This window comes from Antedon bifida, chromosome 1 (genome assembly GCF_963402885.1).
Source record: "Antedon bifida chromosome 1, ecAntBifi1.1, whole genome shotgun sequence".
NCBI lineage: Eukaryota > Metazoa > Echinodermata > Crinoidea > Comatulida > Antedonidae > Antedon > Antedon bifida.
Genome location: NC_136226.1, coordinates 18,907,656 through 18,921,401, shown reverse-complemented (window position 1 = coordinate 18,921,401; position 13,746 = coordinate 18,907,656). Strand labels below are relative to the sequence as shown.

Below are 13,746 nucleotides of genomic sequence, written 5' to 3'. Positions count from 1 at the left end.
CTTTATTGTAGGCGAATTTCACCTGGATTGGTTGCTTCATCGTAGGTGAGTTGCACTTGGATTAGATGCTTTATCGTAGGTGAGGTGAACCTGGATTTGATGCTCCATCGTAGGTGAGTTACACCTAGATTTGATGCTCCATCGTAGATGAGTTACACCTGGATTGGATGCTCCATCGTACGTGAGGTGCACCTGGATTGGTTGCTCCATCATAGGTGAGGTGCACCTGGATTAGATGCTCCATCGTAGGCAAGTTGCACCTGGATTGGATGCTCCATCGTAGGAGAGGTGAACCTGGATTGGATGATCCATCGTAGGTGAGTTCCACCTGGATTAGATGCTCCATCGTAGGTAAGTTACACCTGGATTGGATGCTCCATCGTAGGTGAGGTGCACCTGGATTGGATGAGCCATCGTAGGCAAGTTGCACCTGGGTTGGATGCTCCATCGTAGGCAAGTTGCACCTGGATTGGATGCTCCATCGTAGGCAAGTTGCACCTGGATTGGATGCTCCATCGTAGGTGAGTTGCACCTGAATTGGATACTCCATCGTAGGTGAGGTGCACCTGGATTGGATGCTCCATCGTAGGCGAGTTGCACCTGGATTGGATGCTCCATCGTAGGTGAGTTGCACCTGAATTGGATGCTCCATCGTAGGTGAGTTGCACCTGGATTGGATGCTCCATCGTAGGTGAGTTGCACCTGGATTGGATGCTTCATCGTAGGTGAGGTGCACCTGGATTGGATGCTTCATCGTAGGTGAGGTGCACCTGGATTGGATGCGCCATCGTAGGCGAGTTGCACCTGGATTGGATGCTCCATCGTAGGCAAGTTGCACCTGGATTGGATGCTCCATCGTAGGCGAGGTGCACCTGGATTGGATGCTCCATCGTAGGTGAGGTGCACCTGGATTGGATGCTCCATCGTAGGCAAGTTGCACCTGGATTGGATGCTCCATCGTAGGCAAGTTGCACCTGGATTGGATGCTCCATCGTAGGCAAGTTGCACCTGGATTGGATGCTCCATCGTAGGCAAGTTGTACCTGGATTGGATGCTCCATCGTAGGCAAGTTGCACCTGGATTGGATGCTCCATCGTAGGCAAGTTGCACCTGGATTGGATGCTCCATCGTAGGCAAGTTGCACCTGGATTGGATGCTCCATCGTAGGCAAGTTGCACCTGGATTGGATGCTCCACGTAGGCAAGTTGCACCTGGATTGGATACTCCATCGTAGGTTAGTTGCACCTGGATTGGATGCTCCATCGTAGGTGAGTTGCATCTGGATTGGATGCTCCATCGTAGGCAAGTTGCACCTGGATTGGATACTCCATCGTAGTTTAGTTGCACCTGGATTGGATGCTCCATCGTAGGTGAGTTGCACCTGGATTGGATACTCCATCGTAGGCAAGTTGCACCTGGATTGGATACTCCATCGTACGTTAGTTGCACCTGGATTGGATGCTCCATCGTAGGTGAGTTGCATCTGGATTGGATGCTCCATCGTAGGTGAGTTGCACCTGGATTGGATACTCCATCGTAGGCAAGTTGCACCTGGATTGGATACTCCATCGTACGTTAGTTGCACCTGGATTGGATGCTCCATCGTAGGTGAGTTGCATCTGGATTGGATGCTCCATCGTAGGTTAGTTGCACCTGGATTGGATGCTCCATCGTAGGTTAGTTGCACCTGGATTGGATGCTCCATCGTAGGTTAGTTGCACCTGGATTAGATGCTCCATCGTAGGCAAGTTGCACCTGGATTGGATGCTCCATCGTAGGCAAGTTGCACCTGGATTGGATGCTCCACGTAGGCAAGTTGCACCTGGATTGGATACTCCATCGTAGGTTAGTTGCACCTGGATTGGATGCTCCATCGTAGGTGAGTTGCATCTGGATTGGATGCTCCATCGTAGGCAAGTTGCACCTGGATTGGATACTCCATCGTAGGTTAGTTGCACCTGGATTGGATGCTCCATCGTAGGTGAGTTGCACCTGGATTGGATACTCCATCGTAGGCAAGTTGCACCTGGATTGGATGCTCCATCGTAGGCAAGTTGCACCTGGATTGGATGCTCCATCGTAGGCAAGTTGCACCTGGATTGGATGCTCCATCGTAGGCAAGTTGCACCTGGATTGGATGCTCCACGTAGGCAAGTTGCACCTGGCTTGGATACTCCATCGTAGGTTAGTTGCACCTGGATTGGATGCTCCATCGTAGGTGAGTTGCATCTGGATTGGATGCTCCATCGTAGGCAAGTTGCACCTGGATTGGATACTCCATCGTAGGTTAGTTGCACCTGGATTGGATGCTCCATCGTAGGTGAGTTGCACCTGGATTGGATACTCCATCGTAGGCAAGTTGCACCTGGATTGGATACTCCATCGTAGGTTAGTTGCACCTGGATTGGATGCTCCATCGTAGGTGAGTTGCATCTGGATTGGATGCTCCATCGTAGGTTAGTTGCACCTGGATTGGATGCTCCATCGTAGGTGAGTTGCACCTGGATTGGATGCTCCATCGTAGGTGAGTTGCATCTGGATTGGATGCTCCATCGTAGGTTAGTTGCACCTGGATTGGATGCTCCATCGTAGGTGAGTTGCACCTGGATTGGATGCTCCATCGTAGGTTAGTTGCACCTGGATCGGATGCTCCATCGTAGGTTAGTTGCACCTGGATTAGATGCTCCATCGTAGGTGAGGTGCACCTGGATTGGAAGCTCCATCATAAGTAAAGAACTTATAAATGACTAAACAAATTGGCTTCTTAAAGCTCAGGTACAGGCATGAATTTTAATAATATTTGGTTAATCATACATAAATTAAATATGTGCAACATACATCATGACTAAAAAATCAAGAATTTCCCTTAAAATGATAAAATACAAAAATTGGCAACATTCTGCAATAAAAACCAGACAGAATTTTTTTCAATAGTTAGGTAGTTTATTTTACTTATATTAAGTCATCTGATAATATTTTTTTTTACCACACTGTTTATTTTTCATAGTATTTTAAAAATGTCTTTTTATTAACAACATGTACTGTATGTACAAAGGAATAAAGATTCTACTGTGTAATTTGAACTATCTCCCCACCACTGATAAAGTGCTTATTTTCAACAAGATCATGTAAGAAAAATAAAATCCCAAAAATTATGAAACATAGGGGAAACTATAGATATCGATAATTATTGGAATGCATGATCAATAGAATTTTTTGCCCGCACCGGGCCTTTAAATTTAATATACATAACATTCAATAGATTTAAGAAGTAATACAAAATAACAAACTTTGACAAACCTTCTCTACTTTGTGTATTGAGTCTGGATGTTGACAAACATGTGTATGGACACCAAGACCACCAGTCTTAAGATCTTCTTGTTGAGATATCTCATGGAAACTCATATTGCCTGCACCCATTCTGAAAAAGTAAATACAAACAAAATGTCGTGTCACTCTATATTCATGGTGGTATAGTGTCAATGTATATTCACAATGTAGTGTCACTATTCACCAGTTAATTAGTCTAACCATATTATTCTACCTATTATCTATTATATATGCCGCCCTACAAAGAACAGAGCGCTAAACAATACTAGCATTGTTAATTAAAAAGAACATTTTCTAGTTAACGTTTAAATAGAGGTGCCGAATTCGCTCCTCTTAAATCGACAGGAAGCGCGTTCAGAAAAAGCTTTGTCATCAGCTTTCCGATTAGATCGTGGAATGAAAAGTGGGGTGGAATCATTAGAGGAGCGAAGTTGACACCTGTAATTAAATGAAAGCAGATCACGGTTAAACTTAATTAAATCAAAAAGGTACAAGGAACAACAGAGTAAATACATTAAAAACAAAAACAAACACATTATTGATTAATATTAATGGTGTAGTGTCAGAACCAGTTGAAGTACTGTATCTAAATGTATTATTGATGTTGTAGTGAATACCATCTACCAATGGTGTAGTGTCAGAACCAGTTGAAGTACTGTATCTAAATGTATTATTGATGTAGTGAATACCATGTACTAATGGTGTAGTGCCAAAACCAGTTGAAGTACTGTAGGCTAACTGTATTCTTGATGTTGTAGTGAATACCATGTACCAATGGTGTAGTGCCAAAACCAGTTGAAGTACTGTAGGCTAACTGTATTCTTGATGTTGTAGTGAATACCATGTACCAATGGTGTAGTGCCAAAACCAGTTGAAGTACTGTAGGCTAACTGTATTCTTGATACTGTATGGTCATAATACATTAATGGTATATTTCCAAAAAGAACAAAGTCCATACTGTGTAATGACAGATGAGAAAAGTGGCACATATATTAAGAGGTCATTTGGTAACGTGTGCAAAGATGTGATAGCATTGAAGTAAACCACGCCATTGGTCGGTTGAATACAATGTTGTACTGATACGCCATTAAGAATCTGGCAATCAATTGTAGTCCTCATGATGTTACGATCCACATCAGAAATGGCTAGTGTTGGTAAACAAGAGGGATCATCTACTTTGCTTTGTTCACTGGCTAGCTGTATTCCTAAAAAGAAAACTTTATTGTATGTCATGAACTGGGTAAACATAACAAATCTATTTATATTTAGTGAAATGATTGCATTTAATATTTGTTTGATTAATATCAAAGATATATATATTCTGGACAGCAATTTTACCCCTCGTCACGCTTCATTGCTTGTCAGATCCGAAAATTCATAGTTTGTCTACAAAACATTGGCCTAGGATGACCTAAGTTCTGATATAGACAATCGGTTTGTGTCTTTAGGAGGGCCCTGCATCATCAAAAATATGTTATGCTAAGCATTATATTCCATAGATCTGCTCGCAGCACTCACTTGCACTTTGCACTTTCTAGTATATACATATCAAAATCAATTCACAGTACATTGTTATAGATGGATAAACTTTCAAAAAAGTCCATACAAAAAATAAAATTATATTTATGTACGGTACCTGTGTATGATGGGATTTTATAGAAAAAAAGGTACAGTCATTTGATAATTTAACAAAAGTCATATTCAATAACTGTTATGTTGATATCATATGCCGCACGTCTGTTAACTTGTCTTGTAGTGTGAAGGCCTTTGCAGCATATTTTTTTTTAAACTGTGCATTATCATATGTTATGAATACACAATTAATTAAAGTGTTGGTGGTAATAATAATAGTAATAATAATAAGTAGAAAACCTATATCAGCTTTATGACCTTTTATAAACTCTACCACATCTAATAATAAAACAAATGATAATTAAAATATATAGTGTAGCAGTAGACTTTACTAATGATGTTTTAATGTGTGCATTAAAGTTTAGCTCCTTGGAGATGTGGCATTCTATTCATAAATTAAATGACTTATAAAGCTTTAACACAACCATGTAAAGAATATATGCACTGCAAAGATATCTTTGATGAAGAAAAAAGTACTGCAAACACAATTGTGTAAGCACCAAAAATGTCCCCTGTTTGCTGGCTGGGTGCTAAGTAATTATACCAGGAATTGCTTGCTTGACACCAGAAACAATACAATCACAGTAATATTGCAAAATTATACAAAACAATCATGTAATTTGTCTTATTGGGGTCCTCGTGAAGCAAACTGTAAATGTAACTGAAAAGGAATTTTAGCAAGATTTCTGTGGGTAATGTCAACACCTGTCAAGAATCCAGGAATAGAAAAAAGTGCTACTACCAGGTCTCATAATGAAAATAGTGTTTTAAATTATGTTATGGTAAAAAAAAAACATTTACTAATACTAATCAGTCAAAGAAATACATACTATACTACTTTTTGGACATCTATGACAAGCATTAATATTTGGTTATAATTATTAATAATTATCACAACTTGCCTTGAATATGAAAATAGATAACAAGTTTAAAATAGTTCCATACCATCTTCAAAAATCTTCTTCTTGTCTTCAACTGATAGATTACTTGAAAAACCATTAGTTTTTTTTATTTCTAGATCATCTAAGTGTTGCTGATATTCTTCTTGTGGTTTCATTACAAGTGTCAAGTGATGTGGATTATTTAAGAAATATTCCTCTACTTTCTCCTGCAACAGTGCTGGATTGTCCGCAAGAGAAAGCTTAAATGCCGTCACAATTTCATTTATTTTGAGTTGATCAGTGGGGTCGGAGCCATGGTTCCAACTGGGTAACAGTGCCTAAATAATAAATTTTGAAATCTTATTTTAGATTAAAATAATATGTTAATATGGGGGGGGGGGGACAGATTTGTTAAGAGATCATTGAGAAAAAAAGTGGATCCCGAGGGTTTAGTGTGTATACAGTACCATCCAGAAAACATGTACTATATGTACCCAAACATGGTTAATTAGGTACGATAGGACAGCCCACATTCACTCAACTGTTATGACATTGAGTAATTCATTTTTCCAGTGAACTGTCTATGAGCTTTTATTTTGAACCTCTTTTCAATACCGTGGTACTAGTGTAATATAATGGTGTTATGAGGTGTGTGGTATCATCACCAAATTATTTTTCAACACAGTATGCATACTTATATAAACTAACTAAAATTTAAAATTCTAGATGATTGTATATAGGTTCAGCTATACAGTATGCCTAGCATATGTAATAAAATATTATTTTTATAAATTAAATTATATTTATTATTTTTTCAATTCTGATAATCATGCACAATCTGAAAATTTCACATAATAATGGCAGAATATAAAAATATAAAAAATATTCATGTTTTGTATTTAAATCGTTGACCACTGATTGTACATAGCATGCACGTTTGGCCTACCATATCAACAATTAAACCATAAATAATATAGTGAAACAACTTGTACGCCTAAATGTCTATGAAATATTTAAATATATTCTAAACAGTATAGACCTGGATTATTTACCAATGGTCTAGAATGCTGTATTTTCACATCTTGCAGTATCGTGCTCGCGCGAAACAAACACCGAGCATCGACTTAGAAATATGTACATAATAGTATTAGCCAACGAGATACCCCATTCACACCAACCTAGCAACACCAGGGTTTATAAAATAAAATTGTAAATGTCACCCTCTATTTTGATTACATAGCGACGATCATTAGAATCATTTTCAAAAGTCTCAGAAGTCATATAATGTTTTATTGATACTATACTTATTATTTTTTAGACCAGCTATATATACTTTGTACAAAAATTAAAGTATTTTGAAACAAAACTAAAGCAATGATTGATCATGTGGGGATGACCTTTTGATCTAAAACTCCAGAGTATGATGTTGGTACTTTTCACACCAAAAAACCTGTGTGTCCTCGCAGTTTGCTCTCCGGAGAACGTTCAGCTGTTTTGAACTACGGAGTTGTTTGAATTTACCTTTCACACCAGGGCGTCAACTGGAGTGTCTCCAGAGTTTTGCTTTTGGTGTGGAAGGGGTAAAATTGTCTTTGTGGAATATGCCATTATGTCACATATTTTTTTTTTTTTTATTTTAATACCTGAAATAAATGTAATTAATCTTCATTTTTGTACATATTGGACAAATTCAGCATAAAAGTTTATCAAAAATGTTTATATTATGGTAGGATAAATAAATCTGCCCTGAAAGTCCCACACAAAAAGTATCAGTCTTTTTTAAAAAATCTATCACTCAATTAAAATCCATATGTAAAACAATAAATGTATGAAGTATTGACTTTATGGATATTGACCCCAATAGTTTGTCGTCAACATGTTTACTCTACTCGTGTCTTCCCCTACTACTTAATTATACCATTACTTCCCCCTTTTTATCCAGTCGGCTTATACAATTATGTCTAGTTATTCAACAATTACCATCTCCCTGTCTCAACTGTATCCATAGATAAAATGTATTCTAAACTGTGTATAATGATATCAACATCTTAATAATTAATAATTGAATAAAAAGGAGATTAATTGATAGTTTCCTTAAATGATATCAGACAGTGCAATACTTTATGTTAAACAAGTTTTTTCAATATTTTTTATAAGTAAACAATAATATCATGTTTACTGCTTTTGAGTGAAATACCTATTTGTTGCCAAAGTTTTTCAAGGTGAATAGTAGTTTTAATATACTCTATTGGGATCAACACTATTAGTTAGCACATCCTTAATTTAAATGTTTACACAGAGAAGGGAAAAATTAATTTTCTGTGACCAACAGAAATTGCTGAAAAAAGGGTTATTTTGTGAGAGAAGCAGTCCTACAGACAAACATAAAAATAGTCTAGAAAAAACAATATTTACAATCTTTTGATTAAAAAAATATATATATATATGCAAAGAAAAAACAGACTTTTTAAAACTTACATATTACCTTAAATATTATACTGTTAGCGTGGTAATTGCAACCTTCTTTTTGTCAAATCACTATTAGAGAAACTTTGTGTTTTTTACTAAAGGGCAATTAACAATATCGTTTTTAAAAAAGGTTTTAAATTCAAATCTGTATTTTTAATGAATAAAAGTAACACAAATGTTTGTGCAAGTGAGAGGAAAAGGTACTTTAAAAGTTAAATATAAATTGGTATAAATAGCAACCATTGAAAGTAAATGACATAATAATAATTACAAAGTCTTTCGCATTCTAAATATGATTCAATAATAAATGGTGTTGAGGGAGTCTGGGAGGGAGGGGATATAGCCATCTTTGCATCCTGCATTTCAATATTATCTATAGATGGAACTGGCTTATTTGTCTAATCTTATTAAGAAGACATGTCAACAGGTCTAGTAATGTAATATTGAGTATTTTTAAACTTTAAAGATATGTGAAAAAACTTGAATATAATCACTTAAGTAGAGGTTTGTGACTAAATTAGTATTTTATGAATTAAGGGTTTATAACTGTTTTCATATTAAACTATTATAGTCTCATTCAAATTCAATCATTTTAATGAACATCCTGAAACAAAAATGAAATTTAAATGTTTTTTTAAGCATGTTATAAAATATCTTGTCCACAAAAATTAATGAAACCAAATCAAATTTAAAAGATATTTTGTATAGTACATGTACAATGAAATAAAGTTAAATATTTGGAGTATTTTTTCATGTTTTATTTTTTTGAAAGATAATTCTAAAGCAACAGCAATTTTCTACCTTCCATTTAAAGATGTATTGTCCCCCAAACACATGAAAAATGAAGATTATTAAAATCAGACTTGGAATAGGCCATTTTGTGGTTTTAACAAAGTAAATCACTTCATAGAAAAAAACTCTGAAAAAAATAATGTTTTCACTTATAAAATGACAAAATAAATGGTTAATTCAACTATTTGATTATTTTTTGCTTTAAATTACAGTTTTTCAGGTAAATAATTTTATTTTTTTTACCGATCCAATTTTTGGTCAAAGTGAATAACTATTATGTGACATTAAAATGGCATATTCAACAGAAGGACAATACATCTTTAAAAGTTCCATATTTTATTTATCCCATATAACAGAAGTTGTCCAAGACTACTAAAGTTATATAATGATGAGTATATTATCTGTTTGACAATTATGGTAGTATATGAACAAGAAACATACATGTATTGGCTTTAAAGAATGTCACATTCTGATACCTGTATCAATTTGGATGTTGTGTATACTAGACCCTATTCACATGTGTATCACATTCCATAGAAATGTCGACACTCGACACTGATTTGCAATGCAAAATCGTGTGTGAAAGCTAACCTAATTGATCACAATTGTTACCCACTGCAATTTGGTCTTAAAATCTTTATTTGATCACCACGGAATTGGATTGCAATCAACTGGGTCTCGATCTTAAATACTACAGTATGCAGTAAAATGACTACCACCAATGCCATGTCAAGACAATTTTACCATTGTTTATCTTTTAATATTTATGTAGGCTTGTACATCATAAGATTGGTTCCCACTAGGACGCAACACAAGGATGTAAGCGCACCACAAGTAATTTGACTAATCATGATGCGATGGACCATCCAAACTGTCGCTTATTATTGGTCAATTGTCATTGCATTGGGTCCGAGTGGGAACCAAGGTTAAAGATACATGTGCGTAAACATATAAACATTCTTTTTAGCCTTCTTCCTGTTATTGTTGTTTGTAATATTGGTTTTTTTTCCTTCAAAATATATTAAAAATTCAAAGAAACTTAGGTATTGATTTTTCATATCAATAATAAATCTTAATAAAATATTAATTTATCTAAATGAAATCAAATTGAGAGGAATTATAATAATGACATCACTACAGTACACCGATTCAATAAGACAAAATCATGTCAGATAAAAAAAAACCGCAGACGTGCAATGCCAGTCACATCACACACACAAATTAAATAAAAGTTTTGTGTTTTAGTGACGTCACCGTCTATATAACAAGGGAAGAGGGAGTGAGTGGCCAAGAGGTTAATACCGTGGAACTGTACATAGCCATAACATTGGCAAGGGTTTAAGGCTAAATGACTTCACGATTGTGGTGGTAGAAGTTCACACACAGCCAATGACACACACAGCCACTCATCATAACTGGGCCTTCTTGGAGAACAGTCTTTGAATAATAATAATTAGAATTATAAAAGTTCCAAAGTGTAATTGTAAATAAATTGCGAGGGAACATTACATGTGTTGGACACTTTTTAAAGCTTTGTTCTATTAAAGTTTGTTACTATGCCTTATGGTTTATTAAAGCCACATAAAAAAACAATCTCATAAGATGCATTTTGCTCCCTGGTGATTTATAGCAAATATTAGAACAGATATTAGTAGTTCAGATTTACAAAAAATGTATATATATTTTTAGAATTATTCATTGGAAAAAAAATGCTGTTTTGACAATGTAATGCAATTATCCATTGTCCTCTGAGGCAGGATTTATTAAAATGTTGTTAACCTGAAAAGCAAAGTAATACAATAAAACATATTTATATGTTAAATAACGTTAAATACATTTTAACTTGGTCAAATTTTGGACATGGAAAAGGTACTACAGGGCTGGGTGTGTTTGAAACATTTAAAACGCCATAGAATTGTGTTTTTGTTATAGTTATTTTATTATTTGAATTAGGCAAATTGACAAGTTGCAATGTTGTTCACAAAATAGGTAACAATCCATTCAAAGACCATACTCAACATAAGTAAAGTTGACAGGTGTATAGGTATAGGTGTGTTATAATAACGTCGTAAGGTCGTACCCAAAGATGGTTCTTGAATACACATAGTAATTTCAGCTTATAAAAACTAGCGACTTCAAATATACGTACCGCAGGACTAAAAAATAGAATAGACACAGTGATTCGTAGGTAGTCAACTAAAATTAGCATCCTGGGAATTACTTCCAAAAGAAAAACTCCAAATTTTTTAGTAAACTTTAAACAAACCCAATTTGTGTTTTATATGTAACATTAGGGTTAAGGGATGGGGAAGTGGATAGGTGCAAAGAGGAACAATTTTTTAATATATTCTTTTATCCACTCAGTAACGAAATATTTGTATAATATATAATAAAAACATTTGCGATTTAATACTTTGTTGAAACTGTCACTGTCATAATCGATTGAAATAGTAAAGTACATTTGTAACGATACACCACTACGACGTTTATATTTTTTTTGTAATTATAAATTAATACAAACGTTGAGAAGCAACTGTCAGTAATAAGTTTATTTGTATATGTGTTAAAATAAAGAAATCTGTGCTTCTAATGGAGACTAAAAATGGTTAATATGTATTTACAGTATTTGTCAAGATAGACATCCATTAGACAGTGTATACCACGATCGAAAAACACCCCTAAATCGTTGGAACCTAAATTTATTTTAGTCGTCAATAACTAATTATCTAACTCAACCTAATTAGTAAGCAGGGTTACGTTAGGTGGTTAAAATCAGAACCGAATCTATGAACCAACTTTATATACCATCGAGTAAAAAAAGTAATTTGCGATTTACCAAATTTTGCCCTTACGTAAATTTATATACATAGATACTGTCTATTGAACTTCATGTGACCAACAATCATCCAATCAAATGACCAGAATAAAGTTAGGTATGTTATAAACAAATAAAGATGTATTGTCCCCCAAAAACATGAAAAATGAAGATTAATAAAATCAGACTTTAAATAGGCCATTTTGCAGTTTTAATAAAGTTATTCACCTCTGTTTAAAAAAAAAAAATTATTATATTAAAATAATAATGATTTTACTTATAAAAAAAACACAAAAGAAATGGTTAATTTTAACTAAAAATCATTGTCTGACAGACAATTTAAGTATTTTTTGCTTAAAATTAAATTTTTTTCAGGTAATAATTTTTTTTTTCCAGTTTTTGGTCAAGTGAATAACTATTACTTGACATTAAAATGACATATTCAACAACAAAATTGGGGAAAAAAATGTTTAGGGGGAAACTATATCTTTAAGAAAATAAATAAGTACAATATACAATCTCAGTATAATACTTATTTCCAAGACCAATTTTTATGTGTATTCAAGCAATTCTAATGATACTTGGGACAAATTGGAAACAAATATACTAAATCAAAACGATTTATTAGACAATTTTAATAAAGACAAGTCACCTGGTGGCCTACTTAATTTGATCATATAACAGATAAAATAAGAATTAAAACAACATCTCATTTACTAATGACTGCCCACTCATATAATTACATTTATTTAATTAACTCTTAAAATTTTCCAAATTTGTTTGATATCCATCAATTGTCATTGTAGGTAAAAATAGATGAAAATTTCTTTTATAAACTGATACAAATAATTCAACTATTAACTAAATCAATTTCATGTTTACAGATTCGCCAACACTAACACCCACACCAAATTATGTCCTAGTTTTAAGGATGTTGTGTTATAATAATTTCAATAAAGAACTTTTAAAACAAAAACCATCATTGTAAAGATTAAAATGAATATATATATATATATATAAATTCTAATTATTTTATATTTATAATCCTTTTAAAATGTGGAAATATAGAAACTGTTTTAATAACTTTTCTCTTCTTTAAATACATTTGTTTGTAAAACACATGACTTTGCGCATGTTTCTATTCAGCAGGAGAAAACAGTTTTAAGACGTTCCTTTTCAAAAATTTGTTTTAATTCCAGTACAAAATGGATTCACAAACAAAAATACACAAAAGAATCAATCTTAAAAACAGAAGAATTCAAAAGAAGAAGATTTCAATTTATACTGGTCGCTAAAAACGGTTTTACGGTTTATGTGGAGCAATTTTTAGCTGTGGAAAACAAAACGTCTCAATTTGACCTAAATTCAACACTGGGTCGAGATGAGGTGAACTCGCACTGAAACACAAGCCAACAAACACTTCATCAACAACAAACTATGGTTCACTTGCATGAAATAATAAAATCACAGCAACTTCTCTAGATGATCAGCATCACTAATCAATAGTAATGTCAATTCAATAGTAATTTCAATTCTATCATAAAAAAAAGAATCATTCTTTAATTCGCAGATTCAAAGGTGTGATATCGCGATAGAAGTTATCTGCCTGAATTCACATTTTAATGTGAATCTTTGTATAGTCGCATGCACCGCTGGTTGTGCCTATCAGCAAAAGAATATATGCATGTGTTTTATGGAAAATTTAATGTAATTTGATTAATTTACGCTCAACGAGTTCCTGTACCAAGTTGTATTCAGTACAAATTATCATTATTTGTTTGCAGCTGTGTGGATACTGTAGGTCTAAATGGAACAGGTGTACACACA

The 13,746-nt window shown here is 34.2% G+C and overlaps 1 protein-coding gene across 3 annotated transcripts in view; it reads right to left on the bottom strand.

The window, feature by feature from the left end:
• The window catches only part of LOC144844481 (presequence protease, mitochondrial-like), a 74,833-nt gene that overhangs the window by 22,459 nt on the left and 38,628 nt on the right, over nt 1-13,746 (bottom strand). For all 3 annotated transcript variants that reach the window (XM_078701418.1, XM_078701426.1, XM_078701435.1), the window contains 3 exons: nt 5,908-6,181; nt 4,289-4,535; nt 3,301-3,421 (listed from right to left, as the gene is read on the bottom strand). In XM_078701418.1, the coding sequence (XP_078557544.1) occupies nt 3,301-3,421; nt 4,289-4,535; nt 5,908-6,181 (642 nt within the window). The remainder of the gene's footprint in view (nt 1-3,300; nt 3,422-4,288; nt 4,536-5,907; nt 6,182-13,746) is intronic.